Here is a 24146-nt window from a genome sequence, read left to right as displayed (position 1 = left end):
TATATATATATATATATATATATATATATACCACATCTTCTTTATAAGAAAATGACATTTTATATCTTTATTTAACAGGAATGGTTTTTAGGAAAAGCATTACATGATGAAGAATCTACAATAATTCACCATTATGCCTTTTCTGAAAATCCTACAATTTTTAAATATCCAGACTTTGCTGCTGGCTGGGCCCTTAGTATTCCACTTGTAAACAAGTAAGAATTTATTAGACTTTGTGTATGTGTGTGTGTGTGTATGTGTGCGTGTGCATGCACGGATCAACTTTTATTTCACCGAGTACTATGATTTATAGATCTCAGGTGAGTTTTGCAGCGGGAGGCAGCGTGTGGTGGAGTGGGAAGGCCTGGAACAGGAGCCGGCACCTGAGGGTCTTGCTTCTGCTCTGTCATGTACTGGTCCCCAGACTGATTACTCATCTGTTTTCGATTTTCTCTTCCTCACCTGCAAAATAAGGTGAGCCCAAGGGAGGGCGCATAAGTGCTCTGAGAACTCGATATCCACAAGTGTTATTACTATTATTAATAGATCTAGTTAACTATAGGTATGACTTTGATCGTCAGTAAGAAAATGAATCTGTAACATGCCCAGGGGTGGGAGTTGATGACAGATTATGTACATGGGTATACACGTTTAAACAGGGGCCAGGCAGGAGGGACAGTTACCAGAGGCTCTGTAGACATTCGTACCTAGCTATTTGCGCGTATAATTGCAGTAATGCTTTTCTCAATGTGAAAAGTAAAGATAATTAAGTCGCAATTGAGGAGAAATAGGATTGTTGACAGGCTCTTAATTTGAATGCCTCAGATTAATTATGATGTGTTTTTGTTCTTTAGGGAATAGAAAGTTGATAAAGCAGTTGTGGCCTTTCTATCTTCAAAGATGGAAGGGTGTCTGTTATTTCTTACATCAGGTTTGCTGTTTCTAGGGTTTTGAGTCTCGGAGAGATTTTTAGTCCATTGCAGTCATACCAGGTTAGTAGTAGCTTGTCACTTGTGGCTGGCCAACACTTACTGACCACTCCCCTGACGTTTGAAAGTTTTTACAGCGTGAGACCCTCCTTCCCAATGTAGAATCCAGAAAAGGACACCACCACCACCTCCATGTTATATAGCCTTCCTTCCTACTAGACAGCAGCTACGTGAGCTAGGCTCCGTTAGGTTGATGCGCTGTGGAAAATCTGTTTTGGGAACTGAGTTATATGGAGAAGGAGACAATGAGACAATGCATGGTGGTCCTTTTGGCTTGAGAGGTCATGATAGAGGAGGGGTCAGGTGGAGGCTAGCAGCTGAGACAGTAGCTTCTTGATGTCGCAGCTTCCTGATGGTGGCAGAGGCCACAGCTCCTCGGCTACCCATTTCTGTAGTATCAATCTGGAGGTTGTTCTTGGAATCTCAGCCTAGAGTCTCTTTATTCAGACTTTCCAGTAATTCTGTGAGCCATCTGTATGCACTAATAAGTGTACTTTGTGCTTAAACTGGCCAGAGTGGATTCTCTTATCTCCAACTAAAATGTGTGACCCATTGACCCGTCCTGAGAATACCGGGCAAGGATGCCCTGCCCCCAGCCTGTGCCAGGCATGCCTAGGAGGGCCCACACATTTTCCCTGCTCTGTTCTTGGACAGGTTGGGCAGGCGGGGAGGGGGAGCGAGAAGAGAGAGTTGTCATTCCCTTCTCAAACTGCACTGCCTGGCTCTGCTCTCTGCAGAAGTGAGGGGAAGATAATTCTGTTTCAGCAGTCCTGGGTCATCTTTATTTTCAAATGAATTAAGCTTGGGTTTGCTGTAGCTTGAAGACCGGGAGCCTCCGGGACACTCTTTTCCCACTGTGTCCAGCAGCCTGGTGTTCGGGCCCAGTCTGGCTACCTGTGTTTAGTCTGGACTCTCCAGAGCCATGAGCAGCACATCCCAGCCCCAGAGCTGTTCCTTGTGCCTTCCAGATTCTTCGTCCTGGTGGTGGCCTTCCTCCCCTCTGTCCTCACTCTCTGTCCTTAGCTTCACAGCCTGGCATTACATGGCCTGACTCCTCTACACGAGTTCCGGTGGCTGTGGCTTCTCTGACTTGGGGGTTAGAAGCTCTTCCTAAGTCTGTTTGTCTTCCGTTTCCTGGAGAGCCAAGTCCCTTGAGAGAGGGACAAGCACAGCTATAACTTGTGCTATGCAGTACTCTGAGCACAGATGCTACCTTCTTCCCCCCCAAGGCTAAAGAGAAACCCACGGACCTGCAAGGATCTTGTACAGCAAGCCTGGAATATAACCATCTCTCTGAAGCCAGTACAATGCCCTTCTCCATCCTTCCCTCCCGATCCAGGAGGCCACTCATCCAGGAGACAAATCCTGTAGTTTAGAGAGTTTCATTTCTTTCCATCCCCCATCTGGCAAGGACCTTGGGGGCCCCTTGATGCTGGATTCAATTCACCTTTTACTGAGTTAGGTGTAATAAGGCACTTAATTATTGCTTTCCTTTTATTTATTTATTTTTATTTATTTTTATTATGTTAGTCACCATACATTACATCATTAGTTTTTTTCTTTTTTAATTTAATTTTTTAAATTTTTTATTGTTATGTTAATCACCATACATTACATCATTAGTTTTTGATGTAGTGTTCCATGATTCGTTGTTTGCATATAACACCCAGTGCTCCATGCAGAACGTGCCCTCTTTAATACCCATCACCAGGCTAACCCATCCCCCCACCCCCTCCCCTCTAGAACCCTCAGTTTGTTTCTCAGAGTCCATAGTCTCTCCTGGTTCATCTCCCCCTCCGATTTCCCCCCCTTCATTTTCCCCTTCCTGCTATCTTCTTCTTCTTTTTTTTTTCTTAACATATATTGCATTATTTGTTTCAGAGGTACAGGTCTGTGATTCAACAGTCTTACACAATTCACAGTGCTCACCATAGGACATACCCTCCCCAATGTCTATCACCCCGCCATCCCCTCCCCCCCCCCCCCCCCCCCTCCAGCAACCCTCAGTTTGTTTCCTGAGATTAAGAATTCCTCATATCAGTGAGGTCATGTCATACATGTCTTTCTCTGATTGACTTATTTCGCTCAGCATAATACCCTCCAGTTCTATCCACGTCGTTGCAAATGGCAAGATTTCATTCCTTTTGATGGCTGCATAAAATTCCATTGTATATATATACCACATCTTTATCCATTCATCTGTTGATGGACATCTTGGCTCTTTCCACAGTTTGGCTATTGTGGACATTGCTGCTATAAACATCAGGGTGCACGTACCCCTTCGGATCCCTACATTTGTATCCTTGGGGTAAATACCCAGTAGTGCAATTGCTGGGTATGTATGGTAGCTCTATTTTCAACTTTTTGAGGAACCTCCATACTGTTTTCCAGAGTGGCTGCACCAGCTTTATTGCTTTCCTTTTGACTAACTTTTAAACCGGGTGGATAGAAGTAATCCATGTTGAACACATCTTTGGCTCCTCGGACCCTCTTAAAGGACGGTTTAGCCCAACTCATTGCTTGGCATGCAGGCAGTTCTGTTCTACAAAACCTGTTCTGTAAAACCTCTTGGGTCTGTAAATTCTGCCCTCTGGCTTCACTGCTTATAAGCTGGAGAGGTAGTCCGAGTCCTGGCAGGTTCTCTTGGCTCTGGCTCATGCTCATCTTCTGACTACCGCATGCTCACCATGCGGCCAACTCCCAGGGGCTTTGTGAACTGGGGCTGCAGGCTCTGCACTAGCCAAGATACACGTCTTCTCAAGGGGAGACTGTGTCACGGATGGCTTGGCGCCCTGTAGAGGTAGTTGTACCCGCACATGTCTGTCATCTTTACGAAGTCATTGAAAACATCTGTTGACAAGTGCTGCTTACTCCCTTTCCTGTCAAGCTGAGCAATATTTTCTGCCGAGATGTGGGAGAGGCCGGAGGGCCTCATGTCACTGCGGTAGGGTATGGAAGGGACCGCATAAGGGAATTGGGGCCAAAAGACTAATCTTCCATACAAGTTCCAAAAATTTCCAGCAGTTGCCCTATAACTCAGGCATGATAGAGGAATAAGGCGCCAGTTAACCTTCTGCATTCAGTGTCATCTGCTTCCATAACACTGAACGGTTGCCAACACACTGCACAATGTTTGTAGTTAATTAATATCCATGGTCTTCTCTGCTTCTCCTCCCTTTCCCTTCCAGCAAAAACAAAACAGAATGAAAATATAGGCTCCCCCAGAGTACCAAATTCAGAATTCCAGTTACCTGATACCATACTTCCTTTTTCTTGTGATGCAGACAAGTAATCCAACAAACAAAATAATGTAACCCATCTAGCATAGCAACTATGGTATGGCCAAGATCTATTTAAAAATGGTTTTCTCATAGGAGATTCTATACATTCTTCAAGAAACTGGTATTATACTTAGAACTAAAGGAGGCATAAAGTATCAATTAGCCCCATTGGCTGCAAAATTGGATCTTCCCAGTTGGTTTTTCCCAGTTCCAAAGCTAATGTGCTATTTCTTCCTGTTATAGTTATAACTAATATGGTTATAATTAACTATATTAGTTAGCATGCTGGATTAAGGAAATATTATTACTGTAATTGGAAGGTGAAGTCTGTGTTGGTTGATGCATCCTACTGTTATTGAGGATGCTGGTTCTCGCTCTCTCTCATGCTTAGTGCACAGCCTCCTGAGACCACATACAGTAGCAGTTCATCCTAAATCTGGGTTCTTCTTGTGATTCAAGGCAAAAAGGGCTACATGTTTCTGTTTGTTTATGTTCTGTTGTTTATGTTGAGCAGTGGAGAACCTCTCTAACCACTGAAATGTAAGTGCTTATCTTCAATCTCTAGTTGGATCTTGTCTGATTGAAGTTGGTTGGGTCAACTTCAGGCATGTACCAGCTCCTGGACCATTAACAGTTGCTGGGAATTTCAGTGCTTTGGTTGGGATCAAATGAATTCTGACTCTGGAGGCCAGTTATTGGGCTCAGTAACTAGAAGTCTCTTAGGAAGAAGGAAGGGGAAGTTCTGTATTGTGTAGGCAGTCTACTGCACAAACTACAGGAGTGGGGATTCCCTTTGCCTCCTTTCCTTGATTTTATGGCCCACTCAGTAGGTAGGTCAACTGTTTATAGTTACTTACGTATTTCTCCTGCTCAGGTCATCAGAAAAACTGGTTACTTAAAAACATTTCACGACACACACTTTTTTAGACTATTTCCCACCAAAAACATTATTTGCCCTAGCAATCCTACATTAGTGAGTTTTGATTTAACACTGCCTAACATTTCCCGGTGATCCATCTGGGTGATCCTCTAACAATAGTGTCAATAAAAGAATATACTTGCATTTTTGGAGAAATTTCCAATAAGATGATCTCTTCAAATAGGTTGATGTTATTGTTTTTTTCTGTTGTTTTTCCACCAGTAAAACTTACCTAGATTATTTTCAATATTTTGCTCCTTTGACTAGCTCACAAATGGGACTAAAAAGTCAGCTAGGAACTTCTAGTATGGAGTTGAAGGGGCCCCCTGTCTGTTGCAAGTTTCCAGTCTTGCTGGTTATGTCTTTAGAGCTGTGTTATTGGGACATGACTTAGTTAGCTTTCTAAAAATAGGAAAGCTGAATATCAAACGTCGTATGTGCCAGGAACTGAATATTTAATGAGGAGATATTTTATCTAAGTAATTGGAATTTCTGACCTTAACTGTGTGTGTGTGTGTGTGTGTGTGTGTGTGTGTGTTTTGGAATTGTTGGTTACTGAAATTAGCATTTGGAAAACCCTTGTGCTGTCTTGTTGTATAGAAAAGTGAAACCTAGTTCCCACTTTTAGGACTTGCCTTTTAAATCAGGTGAACGCCCTGTACAGTTTTAGAACTAAAAACACATTTGCAAGGTGACTGACTTAGGCTCTGGGTGTCAGTGAGGCTGACTCATCGTGACCTTCGTGATGCTGAGGTGACCATCACTTAAGGCTATGGTTGACTGCATGGGCTGCTAGACAGAGCCACTTATAAATGCCAGCCTACATCTCTGTGTGTCCTCAAAGTAGTCATTGTCCATCTTAAAGAAATTCAGTGCTCTTCAAGTTTTGCCCCTCTGAAGTTTCCCCCAAATACAAATTTTCAAGAATTGAATGAGAAAGAAACTTAAAAAGTCAAAAAAGCAGAGAGCATGTTTAGGGTAGCAAGTCAGAGGTATTTTGTTGTCTAGGAAGAAGGGGCCTGTGATGCATGGCCATATAACAATGGATGTCACATGTCATTGGGTTCCCATCCCAACTCCGTGTCCCTTGCCTCTGGCAGGAAGCCCAGGTATGATGACTTTTTCTGTCTTCAGAGTCTGAATGTGGTCTGATCGGATTTTGAAGGCTCTTGGCATGAGTCCAGATTCCAAAGTTACCTTGATATTGTTTATTTATAAAAACTAGCTCTAACTGAGCAGACTTCAAACTGGATGAGAATCCATGCCAGGGCGGATTTTTTTCTGTTAATATATATGGGGAGTGTGTCTGAGAACATTGTCTCTGTGTATCCTCACCCACTCCTACTGACAAATCTGAGGGCAGGCATTGAGCAGGAATGTGACCGAGATTACGTGGGCTGTTTGGATCTACCCACCACCAAGCTGCATTAATATCTACTCCAAGACAGATGCTTTAATACTAAACATAAATTATAACCTGTGTCCTTTCTTTCCTCTAATTAAAAGTAAATTTTTAAAGAAGTCTTGGGGTGCTTGGGTGGCACAGTTAAGCACCTGACTCTTGGTTTCGGCTCAGGTCATGATCTCAGCGTACGGGATCGAGCCCCACTTCAGGCTCTGTGCTCAGCATGGAGTCTGCTTGAGATTCTCTCTCTCTCTCTCTCTCTGCCCCTCCCGCTTGTGCTGTCTCTCCCTAAAATAAATAAATAAAATTAAAAAAAAAAAAAGAAGTCTTTGTGGTTCAACTAGGTTGAAAATTTAGTAAAGAGTTTTGAAACTTATTTCTACTTTTCCTTTTAAAAGGAAAAGGAGTGTTTGCAGTTAAAATTTTGCAGTTAAAATACGTGTTAGGGGGTTTGTAATTGAAACCGATGGTCTGGTCTCTAGCCTATGACAGATCTAGAACCATATGGTATTTCAGCGGTCTGCATAAGTATGTAATTCTACCGCACACAGCTTGGAATCAAAGAATATCTTGCCCTCATTCATTCAGGCTGCTCACTGAGTGTTCCTTTTGGCCGGGCACAGTGGGCAGTGCTGGCGATACAAAGAAGCTATAGCACAGAGAGGAACGTATACACAACAGGATGTAACGTGTGTGATAAAGTTAATGGAGCTTGCTTCCTATTCTGGGAGCAAAGGAAGTTTCCATTTATGCTGGTGGGCAAGTCTGGCAAAGTTCCACAGAAAAGGTGTCCTTGAGTTTGATCTTGACGGCAAGTTTGCCATGTGAAGGTTGGGTGTGGGTGTACCAGGCAGAGGTACAGCAAGAGAGAACAGTGGGCAGGTGTATGCTGTGGGTGTAGCGGGTAAGTACGGAGACGCTAGGGGACAGTGGACAGGAATGATGGGGCTCTCATCTGCACTAGAAGGAGCCACTGAAGATTTCTTTTAAGAAAAGGACTTGAAATGAAATGTTTTTTTCTTTCCAGAAACCATATGCGCTCTTCCCCTAAACACTCCACAAGCTATAGTTCACTTGGGTTATTAAAAGCACGAGACTGAAAAGTAGCAACTTTTGTTTCTCTATCATGCAAGCTTTTTTTTTTTTTTTTCCTTTTCTGTCTTCTTTCTCTGTCAGGAGTTAATACACTTATCAGGAGTTAATAAACTTTGTGGCTTTGTTTTACATAAGGCATTTAATTTATTGTATTGTATTTTATAGTATTTGCCAGATGTTGAAACAATGAATGCTACATTTGCAAAAAAAGTCTTGCATTCATTTCCTACTCAACAAATAATTCCATTTTCACAGTGCTTTGCCTCAAGGAAATATGAAACTCTTAATTTTATCTTAAAATGTGTGCTTTTAATCTGTTTTCAAACATTAGAAAGTCTCAATGTGTTATTCTTGTTTGATGCTTCTTCTGATTTAAAAAAAAATCTCAAATTGTATCTATTTTCTAGGCTTACCAAGAGGTTAAAGAGTGAATCCCTGAAATCCGACTTTACGATAGATTTAAAACATGAGGTATGTCATGGTTTATTTGTCAAAAGTCTTAGTAATCAAGAATTCATGTGTTTTGATATAAAAGGTGTTTTTTTTATTCCCTGACAGCACACCCCCTACCCCCCAATGCACCTATGCATCTTCTCCCCACCAAGGTAATTCTTCTCCAGAAAATTAGGTCTTTCTCTGTAAGCTCATTTTAATCATGTAGGTGGAGGAGGAGCAGTGAAAAAGATTGCATCCGTGAATCTTGATTTTTTTTTTTTTAAGCTAGGTGGATGGGTGCAAAGGTGGATTTCTAAAAACAAGCAAAACTGCCATCAGAGCACCTTTGCTCTTATTTGGTACTTTGGCTGTACAATGCCTTGGTCATGTCTTTCTCCTTGGTTCTCTGGGGCAGAGTTGAACCAGTGGGTCCCAAGCAGGCAGCCGTGCGTGGCATGCCAGTTGGGACCCCAGCATCCCTGGCATTTGGTGGACACCTGTGACCAATCATCCTGGAGGCAGGTCATCATTAACCATTCCGGGATCATTGTTAAGAAGGTTTCTTCATGGGTTTCATTCACAGGCACATGCACATCTGACTGCCTAGAATAGCCCCACCTTTCACTCTGTAGGAACCTGTATCTTAGGACGGGGGGGTCAATCTTGACATGTCACTCAGGCCTGGAGTGCTGGCAGCATGCCAGGAGCAAAAGGGCACTCACAAGGCTTTACCTTCCTGGCTGTTTGCATGTGATGAAATAGCTTATTGGGGGAGAAATATACATGTAAAAAACCTTTCTTCCTTCCCATAGAAAGGAAAGAATGACGAATTGAAAGCGCAGGTCTGCCTAGATATTTTTAATGAAGAGTGAACTTTGGTATAGCTACCCAGGTTCGGGAATCTATTAAACACTAAATACCTACAAAGAATATTTCTAACATATGTGAAAGGTATGAGGATCAGTCAAAATATCTATGTAATCGCCACCTGGCTTAAGAGCTAGAACACGACCAGTCACTTTGAAACTACCTGAATGTGACGTTCCTGCGTCCCCTTCGTTCTCACTAGTAAACACTTTCTGGAATTCTCTCTTCCTTTTCTTCATCTTTTATAGCATATGACTGTACCTCTGAATAAGACATTATGCAGTTTTGCATCCTTTTGGACTTCCGATGAACAAAAGTGTACCATGAGTATTGTTCTAACTTGGAACTCATCCACGTTGGTATGCACAGTAGCTCTAATGAGCTTACTTCCTCTTCCGGCAGGAGTCCCTCCTGTGACTAGAGCAGTCAGCCTACCCATTCTCCTGGTAGCGGGCTTCTGCACTGCGCTGTGTTCTCTGCTATTACACTCGTTACTTCTAGGGGGTTTTTTGGATGTGTGTCTGGACTGTCATTGGCAGGAGTTTCCCTAGGACAGAGGCTTTTAAACTTTTTTTTTTTTTGACTCTGACCCATTTTAAAAAATACATTTTTCATTGCGACCCAGTATATTTGTGTGTGTTGTTACTGTGTTGTGTTATTGATTTCTAGCTTAGCATTATTGTGGCCTATATAACAGTAGCTAGAAATATTCTTAGGCTTATTTTGTGGCCTGGTTCATGTTTACTTTTCATGAATGGAGGAAAAGATGTATATGCTAAAATTTGGGGGGGGGTATAATAGTCTCTTTATTAGATTAAGGAAGAAATAGATTTAATCTCATAAGTTAATCTTCCTTCCTCCCTTCCTTCTACTTTTGTCTGCTTGATGTATCATTTATTAAGGGAGGAATGGGAAGATCTTCCGTAATAATGGTGTATTTCACAGTGTCTCCTCTTGTAACTTCCAACTCTTGCTTTTTTACTCTGAGACTATGTTAATTAATTGCATACAAGTTTAGAATCTTTACACCTTCTTACGAATTCATCTTTATTTCTTGTCATGCTCTTTGCCCTAACATGTATTTTGTTGCTGTGACTGTTTCTATACCAGCTTTCTTTTTGGGTTTGCTTTTTAATTGTCTCTCATCTTTTTCTTACAGCCCCTTTGTGTCCTCTTTTAGATGCGTTTCTCTTAGGACATATCTTTTTTTCCTCCAAGTTTGCCAGTCTTTGTCTTTAAACCAGGTAGCAAATTTACACTTACATTGAACATGATTACCATTATATTTGAATTGATTGCTAACACTTCATTTACTCCCCCCCCCCCCCATTTTCTCTCTGGCTCTTTTAAAAATTTCCTTACTTTCTATATAGGATTATTTTTTGTTCTTTTTCCATTTTTTCCCTCCTCTGCTATTTTGGAAGTTCTGTCTGTACCTTACTGGTTATTTTAAATATTTTAACATGCATTCTTAACCTAACAAAGGCTAAGTAATTGATGTCCTAAATTCAAGGGACTTAGAATCATTGGACTCTGATTATCCCCTTCCCAGTTTTTTAAAAAAAGATTTTATTTATTTATTTGAGAGAGAGAGAGAGAGAGAGAAAGCACGAGAGGTGGGAGGGTCAGAGGGAGAAGCAGACTCCCCACTGAGTGGGGATCCTGATGCAGGACTTGATCCTGGGACTCCATCCTGGGACTCTGGGATCATGACCTGAGCTGAAGGCAGACACTCAACTGACTGAGCCACCCGGGAGCCTGTCCCCTTCCCAATTTATATGCTCTTTATTAATTAGTATTTTCTTTTAACCCCTCAACTTAAATATTATCTTTATTTTATGCAATTCACATCAGTATTAGCTTAACCATGTATTTGCCACTGTCTTTGCTTGGTATCCCATCTTACTTCTAAGACCTGCAAGGTGGGATCATATGTTTTTGGACATTTTTAAAATTTAAATTCAATAAATTAACATATAGTGCATTATTAGTTTCAGAGGTAGAGTTCAGTTATTCATCAGTTGCATATAACACCCAGTGCTCATTCCATCAAGTGCCTTCCTTAATACCCATCACCCAGTTACCCCATCCCCCACCCCCCTCCCCTCCAGCAACCCTCAGTTTGTTTCCTAGAGTTAGGAGTCTCTTATGGTTTTTCTCCCTCTCTGATTTAGTCATATTTTATTTTTCCTTCCCTTCCCCTCTGTTCATCTGTTTTGTTTCTTAAATTCCACATATGAGTGAAATCATATGATAATTGTCTTTCTCTGATTGACCTATTTCCACTTAGCGTAATACCCTCTAGTTCCATCCACGTCATTGCAAATGGTAAGATTTCATTTTTTTGGTGGATGCATAATATTCCTGTGTGTGTGTGTGTGTGTGTGTGTGTGTGTGTGTATACCACATCTTCTTTATCCATTCGTCTGTCGATGGACATCTAGGCTCTTTCCATAGTTTGGCTATTGTGGACATTGCTGCTGTAAACATTTGTGGTGAAGGTGCCCCTTCGGATCACTATGTTTGTATCCTTTGGGTAAATACCCAGTAGTGCAATTCTGGGTCATAGGGTAGCTCTATTTTTAACTTTTTGAGGAACCTCTTCCAGAGTAGCTGTACCCAGGTGGGGTCATTTTTATTCTTCTGAGGCACATCCTTTAGAGTTTCCTTCAGTGAGGTGGTACATTCTCATTTTTTTTCCCTTTAAAAACATTTATGTCCACTTTGCTCTTGAAACATAGTTACCTTGTGTTTACAATTCTGGGTTGTCCATTATTTTCTGTCATCACAGTGGCCTTACTACACTGTGTTCTGGCTTCTGTTATTGCTGTGGTGTTGGGAAATCAACGTTGGTCTCAACGTGGCTTCTTTGTAAGTAATCTCATTCTCTCTGCCTGCTTTTGAGATGTGTTTGGTGTTCTGCAGTTTCACTATTAGATGTCTAGGCGCTGACTTTTTTTTTCTTTTTTTTTCTTTTTTTTAACATCCTGCATGGGATTCATTGACCCTTTCCAAAATAGGATTGTTATGTAATTTTTGGAAATTCTCAGTCATTGTCTTTTCAGGCATGTTCTCACCCCAGTTCTCTCTGTTATCTCCTCCTGGATCTTTAGATGTGTGCTAGCGCTATGAATTTTTCTCTTACATTTCCCACCTCTGTTTCTGCTGTGCTCCATTTCAGATAGTTTGGGGGCCTTCATCTTTTAGTTCCCTAATTTTTTATTCACCGGGGTCTAATACGCTGCTTATCCTAACCATTACATTTTTCATTTATTGTTTTTTATTTTTAGAATAAAAATTTCTTTCTTTTCAAATTTGCTTATTTTATATAATCTTTGAAAAACTTTTTTGCTAAAGTTTGGAAATTTTCTCTTTATGAAAATGTAGTAAACATAGTAATTTTATAATCTGTGTTTGATAATTCCAAGACCTGCAGTCTTTTGGGTCCGATTATGTTATGTCTGCTGGCTCTTGATCATCAGCTCACGTCCCTGTACTTTCTGTGATTTTTCTCTGAGTAGTCTTGCTTGGAACTGTATCTGTGGTAATCCTCTGAGTCCTACATTAAGGTGTGGGTTCCCCAGGAAGGATTTGCATTTGCTTTTCCTACTGCTACAGGGTTCTACTGACTTGGGACCACTTTAAATTACTGTTTGAAGTGTTTTAGACCACATTGGTGGCACAAATTAGGGAGGCCTGGTTTTTGATTACAAAATCTCAGAGGAGATTTGGAGATGATTTTTCCCCTCTACCTAGCTCCAAAGTCCCAGCTTTATGTGGGGTTTGCTCTTAAACATTCCCCACCTTGGGTGAGTCATGGGCTTTATTTTCTTAACTCCCGTCAGAAACTCAGCATCACCAGAGTTACCATCCACCTACTGAGGGAAACTACCCTTGATGCTCTTTTTCCCAGGCTCTTCCTTTTGCATTTTTGTCCTCACAAGTTCCATACTTTTGTGGCAATTTAGCAATCCATTTAAAATTATTTTAAAGATATTTTATCCAACAGTTTTAGATGTTTTCAGCAAGGTAGTTAGTCAAGGTATGTAATTACCATACTGCAGAAAACCAGCCTCATGGGAATATTTTCTTTCATCTTCCACTGCGATGTTTTAGAAACCCTAAAATAGCTTCCCTGAAATTGCTTATGACAACTTTGGAATTGTTTGGCAGGCAGAATATGGATTCTTGTTAATAAAAGATTAGATTGATCCACAAGAAATTGCTATTTTTATATCTAAAAAAAATCTGTTGAATAGTGTCAAATTGATATGGTTCAGTCTAAGTGCTCTATAGAAGATGTGGTCTGCTTTTCCTTGAGATATTTTGTGCCTTCTTACACTTGTGGTGTTGGCCAGGTTCTTTCATTTGTTGCCGGCTCCTATCCTGACAGATTGCCCTCTACATCTGGGACAGAGGCGATGGGCCTCCCCTCACTGCAGTGCCTGAGTTCTGTACAGATGCTGTGGACTCCTACTGTGCCACCACATTCCATTCTTTTCTACCACTTTGTGTAAGTAATAGAAGAAAAACTTCCTCACATATCAAAGGAAAATCTATATGCTGTGCATAACGTTGTCCTAGCACTTTAAGTATCTACTGAAAAAAACCCAACATTCGTTACGTGCCAGGTAAGAAGTAGAGATCGTGTTTCTATAATAACGGCCCTATCAGGTGAGCACTGTTGTCCTCCTAGTTGACACAAGAGAAGAGAGAGGCACTGAGAAGTACTTGTTCAAGGTCACACCGTGAGTCTGGGGGAGGGGCAGGGAGGACTGTGAGGGCACAGACTCACACCGGAGCCTCCGTGCGGAACTGCCTGCCACAGCTCTTCCCAGTCAGTATGCTGGAGGCATTTCTCTTGATGATTCAGCATGTGTCTACTGGAATTTCTGTTCCACTTCCTAGAAGGGTGATTTCAGACATTTCCTGCTATACCTAAGCCTTCTCCTCAAGCCCGTCTCCTCTCACCTGAAGACCTTGATTTGGTCTCACCTTGCACTGTCCAGCAGAGCTTTCAGAATGAACTTACTTGTTACGGCATTCCCTTGGTCCAGTCCCCGGGATGAGCCTGAAGACCCCTGAAACTCACTAGGTTGTTAACAGTTCTTTCTCAGAAGGGAAAATATATTCCTCACCCTCAAATGCTGTCTGTTCTTCTCAAGGCGGTCACACAGAAGTCTGTGTGTTGCATATTCAAAGATGAATATATGTATACACACACACACACACACACACGCATATTGCAGTAATGGGAGAGAATCTGTAATATTTGCTTAGTTCCTGAGGGGGAAAACCTGTCTCCTGTCTTTCTAGACATGATGCTTGCTTGTTTTTTAATACTCTTGGGCAGTCTGGTGGGGTCAACCTCCTAGTGTCTTGAGTTATATGACAAAGCTGTGGTTAAATGTCACTATAAACTGGCCCCAGATGATGTTTGAGTCATGATTGAATATTATTAAAGGCCTAAGACATTTGATAAAGGGGTCAGAACACCCCACGAAGCAGTCCGTGGCCTTGAGTGTAGGCTGTCCACAGTCCCCCTGTGTGCCCCTTTCATCTGAGCGGTCAGCTGGGGCTAGGCCAGCTCAGGGCTCCATAATTGCTCCTCCTTCCTGGCGCCCAAGTGTTTGAAGTAATCCTCCCTTTGGCAGAAGACAGAATGTTGCTGTAGCCTAGACTTGGGTAGACAATAAAGGGGCCATAAAGATACTTTGAACATTAAAGTGAGACCAGCCCCACAAGAGAGAGTCAGCTCCTATTGTACACAAACACAGACCACTGGTTTTCTCCCTTTGTCAAAATCTTCACCAGCTGGGAAAAGGAAAGGGAAGGTGTCTAGCATTTATTGGGCAGTTATAATGTGCTGAATAAATGTAGCAATGACAGCGGCTTCACTGGTGGCTATTCTGACCATCTTCGAAACGAGCAGACTGAAGTCGAGAGCTGAAGAATGTTGTCTGGATGACACCGTGTGCACAGGGCAGGGCTGGGATCCGGGCCCAGGTCTGGCTGACGTTAGAGGACTTGTCAGCTGAATTACAGTTCCTGTTTTCCCCTAACACTTAATCCCGGAAACAGGTTTAATGTCCTTGACGTTGGTGAAGGTCACCTCTACGGCATGCGAGATCTAACGGGTGCGAATGTGGGTGTTAATATGACACGGACTCATATATGCATATATGTTTTCTTGTTTTCTAGGGAAATCCAGTGAAGAAAGAGGATATATTTTTTGCAGTAAAAACATGCAAGAAATTTCATGGTGATAGAAGTAGGTTTTGTGTTACTCCTTTTTGTTGAACTTTTAAAATCCCGACTGCCTTAAAAAAAAAAAACAACTACAAACCAGAGAGAAACTCAAGAAAGGGATAATGACACATATACTGTTGAAGTGAAAGCAGTTATTTAGTTAGTATTCCTCATCATACCACTTCAATCACCAAGATCAATTAGAAGGGACTGTTTTGTGTCGAAACATGAGTGGCCCTAGCCCTTCTGAATACTGTTCAGAGCAGTGTTTTAAATTGGAAATGGGAAAGCACAGCTATGGCAATCTTGGACACAATGTGTGAATAACAATCCATTTTGCAGAATAATGTCCTATTATGTCCATGCACCGGCTCTGAACTGTATGAACAATGTTAGAGGGGATTTCAAGGTGAGAGAATGCCAAAAAAAGGATGTTTTCTCAAAGACATCTTTTTACATTATGGTGGATGCACACTTGGGAACTTTTTAAAGATACGTATTCACTCATGAGTGGATTATATTGCAGAAAAGGCAAGAGGTGGCTTATACACAGCGGTCCCGTCTTAAGAAAATCTTGGCATGCAGATGAATGTTGTTTTTATTCAAGTTTTTGGTGTCATTACAGAATTCTAAGTTATGGTGATAATGTAAAAGAAAAAGCCCGTCCTAAATATAAGTAGACATAATTTCTTTCTTTTTTCGCCTTATTTCAAGCTGCACTTTTCTGAAATTGAAAATTAGATAGTCTTTTGCATTTTCTAATTTTAGCATTTATTTTAATTTTTTTCCATGAAAAGACTGTCGATTTCATCAAGAGTGTGATATTTGTGTAGAAGAGATTTCTAAACCAGCTGTCGTTTTCGTGGGATTGGAGCTATGGGGGAAGTTCATTTATACTATTTATTTGATAATATGATACTTAAATATTATACTTTAAAAGGGAACATTTTACAAATAAAAAATATTATAATTTGGGATTGAAGTATTCAGATATTAACATCAATTAAAATCTGGTTATGATGTGTACAGTATCATACAAGTATATAACTATAAACCTTCATATTTACCTAAAATAGTCATATAAAGTGCCAAGTCCTATTAAATCAACCTAATATATGCACTCATTATACAAGGAGTCCTAAAGATTATTAAAAATCAATATAGTAGTTAAAATTTTCATCATTCACAAAAATTAACCTAGATTTAATATCCTTTTGCTTTTTGGGAGCAAATCTGGGAGGGCGTTTGGGGACAAGGTTTGACATATCTTGTAAAAAAGTATCAAAGGAAATGAATGAAGGGACTGCCTTTTTTTTTTTTTTAAATAGCCCGCAGAACTGTTCAAATTGATTTATTTGATCTTGAAGCTGCACTTGGAAGTAGTGACTGTTTTCATAATATTGATGTTAAGAATGGTGGTGGTGGTGGTATTTTCTCTTTTGAAACATTTTTCAAGTGACAGTAAAGCAGTAAAATTAGGGATCATCCCTGTTGTATTTTTCATATTCTACAGATATGAAAAAGAAGTTTGCTAATTTTAATTTAGTAATTTTGAATGATCTAGTTTATTGCTTTCTTATTTGCATCAGGTTGAGATAATCTTTTCAGATATCCATCAAATGCTTTTACATTTGAATTTCAAGTCAAAGGTCTTGAAAAATTACAAATCTTAAAAGCCTGTTAGGAGCATTAAAACCAAACCTCCCAAAGCTGTATGCATTGATTCACTGCTATGAATTTGAATCTGGGGTCACTGAAGCCTGAGACTTAATTAAAAGGTGTTACGAGGTTTTCACGGTTGGGTTTCTGTGGCAAGCCATCTTTAAACTTGGATGTTTGTTTGAAAAGATAGTCTGAGGCAGCAGGATTTTAGGGACTTTGATATCCATATTGCTCGATGGAAGTGAGCCTGCCAGGCCACTGGGCTCCTCTTCTTTTTTTTTTTTTAATTTTTTAATTGTTATGTTAATCACCATACATTACATCATTAGTTTTAGATGTAGTGTTCCGTGATTCATTGTTTGTGCATAACACCCAGTGCTCCGTGCAGAACGTGCCCTCTTTAATACCCATCACCAGGCTAACCCATCCTCCCACCCCCCTCCCCTCTAGAACCCTCAGTTTGTTTTTCAGAGTCCCATTGTCTCTCACGGTTCATCTCCCCCTCCGATTCCCCCTCTTCATTCTTCCCCTCCTGCTATCTTCTTCTTTTTTTTTTTTTTTCTTAACATATATTGCATTATTTGTTTCAGAGGTACAGATCTGTGATTCAGCAGTCTTGCACAATTCACAGCACTCACCATAGCACATACCCTCCCCAGTGTCTATCACCCAGCCACCCCATCCCTCCCACCGCCCCCCCCACTCCAGCAACCCTCTCTTTGTTTCCTGAGATTAAGAATTCCTCATATTGGGCTCCTCTTTTTTTTTTTTTTTTAAGATTTTATTTATTTGAGAGAGAGAGAGAGAGAGCACATGAGAGGGGGAGGGCCAGAGGGAGAAGCAGACTCCCTGCTGAGCAGGGAGCCCGATGCGGGACTCGATCCTGGGACTCCAGGATCATGACCTGAGCCAAAGGCAGTCACTTAACCAACTGAGCCACCCAGGCGCCCTGGGCTCCTCTTTTTCTTTCGGAAGACTAGTCTAACCACCAGTTCGCCCAGAGAATTATCCAGTAATCATATTCGTTACATTGACAACACCATGTTAACTGCGTCTGCTCATCTTTTTTACATTTTCTGGTGTGTTTTTTACATACATTGTATCATCTGCCTTCATGGTGACAATTCCTTATGATGTGATAATTAACGTGATTCCCTTGATCATGTAGAGAAAGTGGAGTGTGGGACAAGACACAGCTGGCCCGTTCTTGTAGACTGTTGAGTAGGAGAGCTGGGATTCAGGTTTTCTGGCTCCAAATCCCAAATTCTTTCTGCCACAGCATAGCTGTACTGTCATCTCCTTGGATGTAACAATCTTAACACTTGATAAATGGTATTTGATATTCATGTTGACATTCTGCTAGACTCAAGGCCACTTTTGACTTGGCCAGAAGGTGGGAATGTAGGCTTTCTATTTTCAGTAGCAATGGGGAGAGCCAGAAATTGAAATCCACAGAGGATCTAAAATATAAACCAAGCTGGGCATTCAGACTGCCACCCCTGTCCAAGCATATAACTGCTATAGTCAAGCCGAATACATGGACTGGAGTGGGTTTTTTCTTTTTTCTTTCCCCGTGCACTTTGTGGTAGAAACACTTGAAGTTACAAAGGCCAGATGACAATGAAGGAAAAAGACCCATATATAAGACTGTATATTTATCTTTGAAAAACTGAGAGTTGGCTATACGGTTGGTGATGTATCTGGTGGCAGGTTCTCACTTGTGGGTGCACTGCCCCTGGGGACAGCAGAAGACCCCTCACGATGCCCCCCATTCCTGACTCCTTATAATGTCAGCCATGTCCAGGGTGAGGGTGAGGGATGGCACGTTCTGTTAAAGGCTCCAATTAGGCAAGGGAAAATATACGTTGAACTCATTTTTTATATTCTCAATGAAGAATTGATAATGAGGCAAGTTCCAAAATTAAAAAAATTGTATTAACATCTTGTACCTCTTTTGCTTAACGGTGAAACAAACGTTTATGTAACTGCTTTGTGTCTGGATTCTGATTTAAATGAAATAAAGCATTCTTAGGACACAGCAAAAATATATTCTATCTTTTGGCTTAAGAAAGAAATACATATTGACACCATTGAAATAGCAACACACTCTTGAGATGCAAGCAATTAGTATAGGGTTTTAAAGAAACTTTAAACATATTATATAAAGCAAATTAGGCATAGCATGTAAAATTATATTTAAGTGAGGAGAAGGTCTCTGGAGTTTTAATATTCAGCTTCTTCACTTCCTCTTGGATTATGTGTTTTTCCACTGTGTGACGTGAGCTGTCAGAAAATGTTAAGAATTTTTTTTGCACCATTTTGCCACACCATTCCTGTGAGTGTCTTAAGTATCTGGTGGCAGCCACCGCTTTGTTCATCAAGTGCTGGGTCGTGAGATGCTCTCCTGCTGCAGTCCCCTCTGATTAAAGAGGTAAAATTGCTATTTGCTCAGCCTTTCGTTCCTTTTCACAGCTTCCTGAGCACCTAAAAATAAACACTTTATTCCTTTCAGATTGAAAAAACAAAACACCCTGTTATCTTTACCGCAGTCATCTTGTCTGGAAGAAGCCAATGTGAACAAACTTATTGAAAGGGGTGTGTGGTTAGAGAGGCTTACAGGTACTGGGCTGTCTGCTTATTTCAGACATGAGGCTTGGGTTGCAATGCAGCCAGGTGGAAGGCTTCACTCTGGGTCAACTGATGTGATCAGATTAATTAATTGAAGAGAGGGAGGGAGTCAGGTGCTGCCCTGTTCGGATCTCCCCCTGGCTGTTGAACCGATAAAGAGGTTCCAAGATTGCCTGAAAATGTTGTTTTAGATCAGCCCCCAAGGGATGCCTTTCAGTCTTACGTACACCTCATCTTTAAAGTCGGGGGTTGTGTCTTAACCCTCTCCGGAGGAGAGAGGCGCAGCCAGGGTTTTGTCATTGACGTGCATACGGAGACAAGAAGTCCATTTGTCAAGTGAAAAGAGCAGATATCTTAACATCGAGAGTCATTCACATTTGACTGTGGGGTAGTTTTTGTACAGTGTTTAAGTGTCTAGTTCATTTTCATTTGTAATCAGTTTTGCAAGTAAATTCATCGGGGTAAAAATGTGTGTTCTGTGCTTCCTAGCGAGACACATCTCCTCCTGCTTCAAGTCTATAAAGCCATGTGGAAGATTTATACCATCTGTGCAGTGGGGTTTGTTTTTTCTTTAATAGCACAAGTTTTACTTTGCTCCAATTATAAGTTATCTTGTGGTAAACCTTCTTGAAAGAGGCATTCACTAGTGTTTTATTAGGGGGTAGAAAGTATGCCTCTCTGTATTGAAAATGAGATAATTGATCATGTAACTATTGAAATATTTTCTCCAAGTTTAATATACTTAGGAACACAGTGCCTCAATATAAAATATTTTATAACTAGAATGAATTCAATTTAGAATTCAAACATTGCTAATAAAATCGACCAATATTTTAAAAGTTTTAAGTAACTTAGAATCAACCCTAGTTAAAAATAAAGGCTTTATCTGCTGTTATAGAAGACTTAGGCTTAGCTTTAAATTCTTTATAGCTGCCAGATATGGCAAATGCCTCAGGAGTTACAGTGATTAGGGAACAGATGATAAAAATTGTTGAATGCTTCTGGGATTATAGAATCATAGCACCCTACTATATTAAAATGGCTGGTGTATTTTTATATGATTCTTAATAGTGGCAACAGTCTTGTACCAAATGATGAATTGCCTTTATGGATAAAACCTTCCTTTAAACTAATTCCAAAAATAGCCTTAAGCCAGGGTCCTGGGATCGAGTCCCACATCGGGCTCCCTCCTCGGCGGGAAGCCTGCTCTCCCTCTCCCACTCCCACTGCTTGTGTTCCTGCTCTTGCTATCTCTGTCTCTGTCAAATAAATAAATAAAATCTTTAAAAAAAAAATCTCAAAATACTGACCTGAAGATTTAGTTCACTGGAGTGGAGGTTCTTAAACTGCCAGGGTTTGCAATCTAGATAGGATGATTTTTTTCTATTAAAACAACAGAAACCTCTTCTCAAAATTTAGAGATGCACAGATAGTAGCTAAAAATATATATATATATATAATAATTACGCAGATATTTGGTCGGGTGAATTAATATCAAATAGTGATCAGGTAGAATTCTGTCAAATGTGGAGACAGATGCTTAAAATAGCTTTAAATTACAGAAAACTGGGGAAGTTTTCTGTTGTTTGTATTTCTTTTATTAAAACAATTTATCTGTTAATGGTAGTGGTAAAAAATCTGCAGTTGTTCTCAATCTTTCTTCTTCCACATTTTTCAGAAGTGTAGCACAAGAATATCAGCTATCCTAGGCAGTGGTTCTCAGTGGTAGGGTCATTCCCTGGATAGGATTTCGTGGTTCTGTTGGAATCGTTGGGTGGGGACGTGTATAGTTTGAGAAGCCCCCTGTCCCCCCCACCATTGTAAGGGAGACATATTTGCATCTCAGCCAGAAACACAGAATATTCCCATCCCTTAGAAGTAATTATATTCCTCACCCCTCTAAGAAGCATTTGAAATATCCAGTTGTGAATTTTAAATGAAATAGCCTATGGGGGAAAGAGGAAAATTAAAACACTACAGTATAAGCAGACTAGGAAATGGATCACTACATGGACTCGAGGAATGAGGAATCACCAGGAATGAGAAGGGTTGGGGTTTAACGTACATTGAAAACGTCTCAAGGAGAGGGTTCCACGCAAGTGTTGTCATCGACCAACAACCTGACATTTCTCAGGGTAGGAAAAGCATGCAGGTTGGGATACCCGAAGAACAAATAATGCTTCTCCTCCTTTATAGGTGATTGTGCTCCCCTTCATGATGTTAAGCTTTCGTGCAGAACTGTGCCAGTGACTGTCACTCCTCTCATTTTTTCAGTCCCCATTGTAAAGCAGACCTGGGCGGGCCAGGCAAGTGTCATTGAATACTACAGTGATCACGCAGAAAGTTCCATTCCTACAGTAGATCTGGGGATTCCCAATACAGATAGAGGTGAGTCATTAATTCATACTACTCTTATTCAGAATGTCCATTATCCTAAATTAGGATAAAAATGAAATATCTTATAATACTATGATTTTTGCCTTATGTAAGTTTCACTTCTTCCCCTCCCAACATCTTTACCCATGGATATGGATCAATTCTCTCAGATTAAGAGCTGCTTTATAAGTATTAAGAAAGGTTGTAAGTTGTTAGGCCATGTTGATATGACTGACTGAGCATATGACAATTAGGATTATTTAACATATTTTTTTATACCTTCATAATTCATTGTGGCCATTCTGACTGGTGTGAGGTGGTATCTCATTGAGGTTTTGATTTGGATTTCCCTGATGCCGAGCGATGCTGAGCACTTTTTCATGTGTCTGTTGGCCATTTGGATGTCTTCTTTGGAAAAATGTCTGTTCATGTCTTCTGCCCATTTCTTGACTGGATTATTTGTTCTCTGGGTGTTGAGTTTGATGAGTTCTTTATAGATCTTGGATTCTAACGCTTTATCTGATATGTCATTTGCAAATATCTTCTCCCATTCTGTCGGCTGTCTTTTGGTTTTGTCGACTGTTTCCTTCACTATGCAAAAGCTTTTTATCTTGATGAAGTCCCAATAGTTCATTTTGCCTTTGTTTCCCTTGCCTCTGGAGATGTGTCTAGCAAGAAGTTGCTGTGGCTGAGGTCGAAGAGGTTGTTGCCTGTGTTCTCTTCTAGGATTTTGATGGATTTTTGTCTCACATTTAGGTCTTTCAACCATTTTGAGTCTATTTCTGTGTGTGGTGTAAGGAAATGGTCCAGTTTCATTCTTCTGATGTGGCTGTCCAATTTCCCAACACCATTTGTTGAAGAGACTGTCTTTTTTCCATTGGACATTCTTTCCTGCTTTGTCGAAGATTAGTTGACCATAGAGGTGAGGGTCCATTTCTGGGCTCTCTATTCTGTTCCATTGATCTATGTGTCTGTTTTTGTGCCTGTACCATACTGTCTTTATGATGACAGCTTTGTAATAGAGCTTTAAGTCCAGAATTGTGATGACAGTGGCTTTCGTTTTCTTTTTCAACTTTCGTTTGGCTTTGGGGTCTTTTCTGGTTCCGTACAAATTTTAGGATTATTTGTTCCAGCTCTGTGAAAAATATCAATGGTATTTTGATAGGGATTGCATTGAATGTATAGATTGCTCTGGGAAGCATAGATATTTTAACAATATTTGTTCTTCCAATCCATGAGCATGGAACATTTTTCCATTTCTTTGTGTCTCACTCAATTTCTTTTATGAGTGTTCTATAGTTTACAGAGTCCAGATTCTCTTCCTCTTTGGTTAGATTTATTCCTAGGTATGTTGATGCAATTGTAAGTGGGATCGATTCCTTAATTTCCCTTTCTTCTGTCTCATTATTAGTGTATAGAAATGCAACTGATTTCTGTGCATTGATTTTATATCCTGCCACTTTGCTGAATTCCTGTATGAGTTCTAGCAGTTTTGGGGTGGAGTCTTTTGGGTGTTCCCCATAAAGTATCATATCATCTACAAAGAGTGAGAGTTTGACTTCTTCCTTGCTGATTCTGATGCCTTTTATTTCTTTTTGTTGTCTGATTGCTGAGGCTAGGACTTCTAGTACTATGTTGAATAACAGTGGTGATAGTGGACATCCCTGCCGTGTTACTGACTTCAGGGGAAAAGCTCTCAGTTTTTCCCTGTTGAGGATGATATTCACTGTGGGTCTTTCATAGATGGCTTTTATGATTTTGAGGTATGTTCCTCTATCCCTACACTGTGGAGAGTTTTAATCAAGAAAGGATGCTGTACTTTGTAAAATGCTTTTTCTGCATCTATTGAGAGGATCATATGGTTCTTGTCCTTTCTTTTATTAATGTAGTGTATCACATTGATTGATTTGTGGATGTTGAACCAACCTTGCAGCCCAGGAATAAATCCCACTTGGTCATGGTGAATAACCCTTTGAATGTACTGTTGGATCCTATTGGCTAGTATCTTGGTGAGAATTTTGGCATCCATATTCATCAGGGATATTGGTCTATAATTCTTTTTGGTGGGGTCTTTGTCTGGTTTTGGGATCAAGGTAATGCTGGCCTCATAGAATGAGTTTGGAAGTTTTCCTTCCATTTCTCTTTTTTGAAACAGCTTCAGAAGAATAGTATTAATTCTTCTTTAAACGTTTGGTAGAGTTCCCCTGGACTCTTGTTTGTTGGGAGATTTGTGATTACTG

The 24146-nt window shown here is 40.5% G+C and overlaps 1 protein-coding gene across 2 annotated transcripts in view; it reads left to right on the top strand.

The window, feature by feature from the left end:
- Nucleotides 1-24146, top strand: part of B3GLCT (beta 3-glucosyltransferase) — a 118300-nt gene that overhangs the window by 50104 nt on the left and 44050 nt on the right. For both annotated transcript variants that reach the window (XM_032403243.1, XM_032403242.1), the window contains exons 7-11: nt 79-215; nt 8097-8160; nt 13385-13504; nt 15193-15262; nt 21805-21918. In XM_032403243.1, coding sequence (XP_032259134.1) covers nt 79-215; nt 8097-8160; nt 13385-13504; nt 15193-15262; nt 21805-21918 — 505 coding nt within the window. The remainder of the gene's footprint in view (nt 1-78; nt 216-8096; nt 8161-13384; nt 13505-15192; nt 15263-21804; nt 21919-24146) is intronic.

Source organism: Phoca vitulina, unplaced genomic scaffold (genome assembly GCF_004348235.1).
Source record: "Phoca vitulina isolate PV1807 unplaced genomic scaffold, GSC_HSeal_1.0 scaffold5, whole genome shotgun sequence".
Lineage (NCBI taxonomy): Eukaryota > Metazoa > Chordata > Mammalia > Carnivora > Phocidae > Phoca > Phoca vitulina.
The sequence above is the reverse complement of the archived record's forward strand: the minus strand, read 5'-3'. Positions and strand labels throughout refer to the sequence as shown.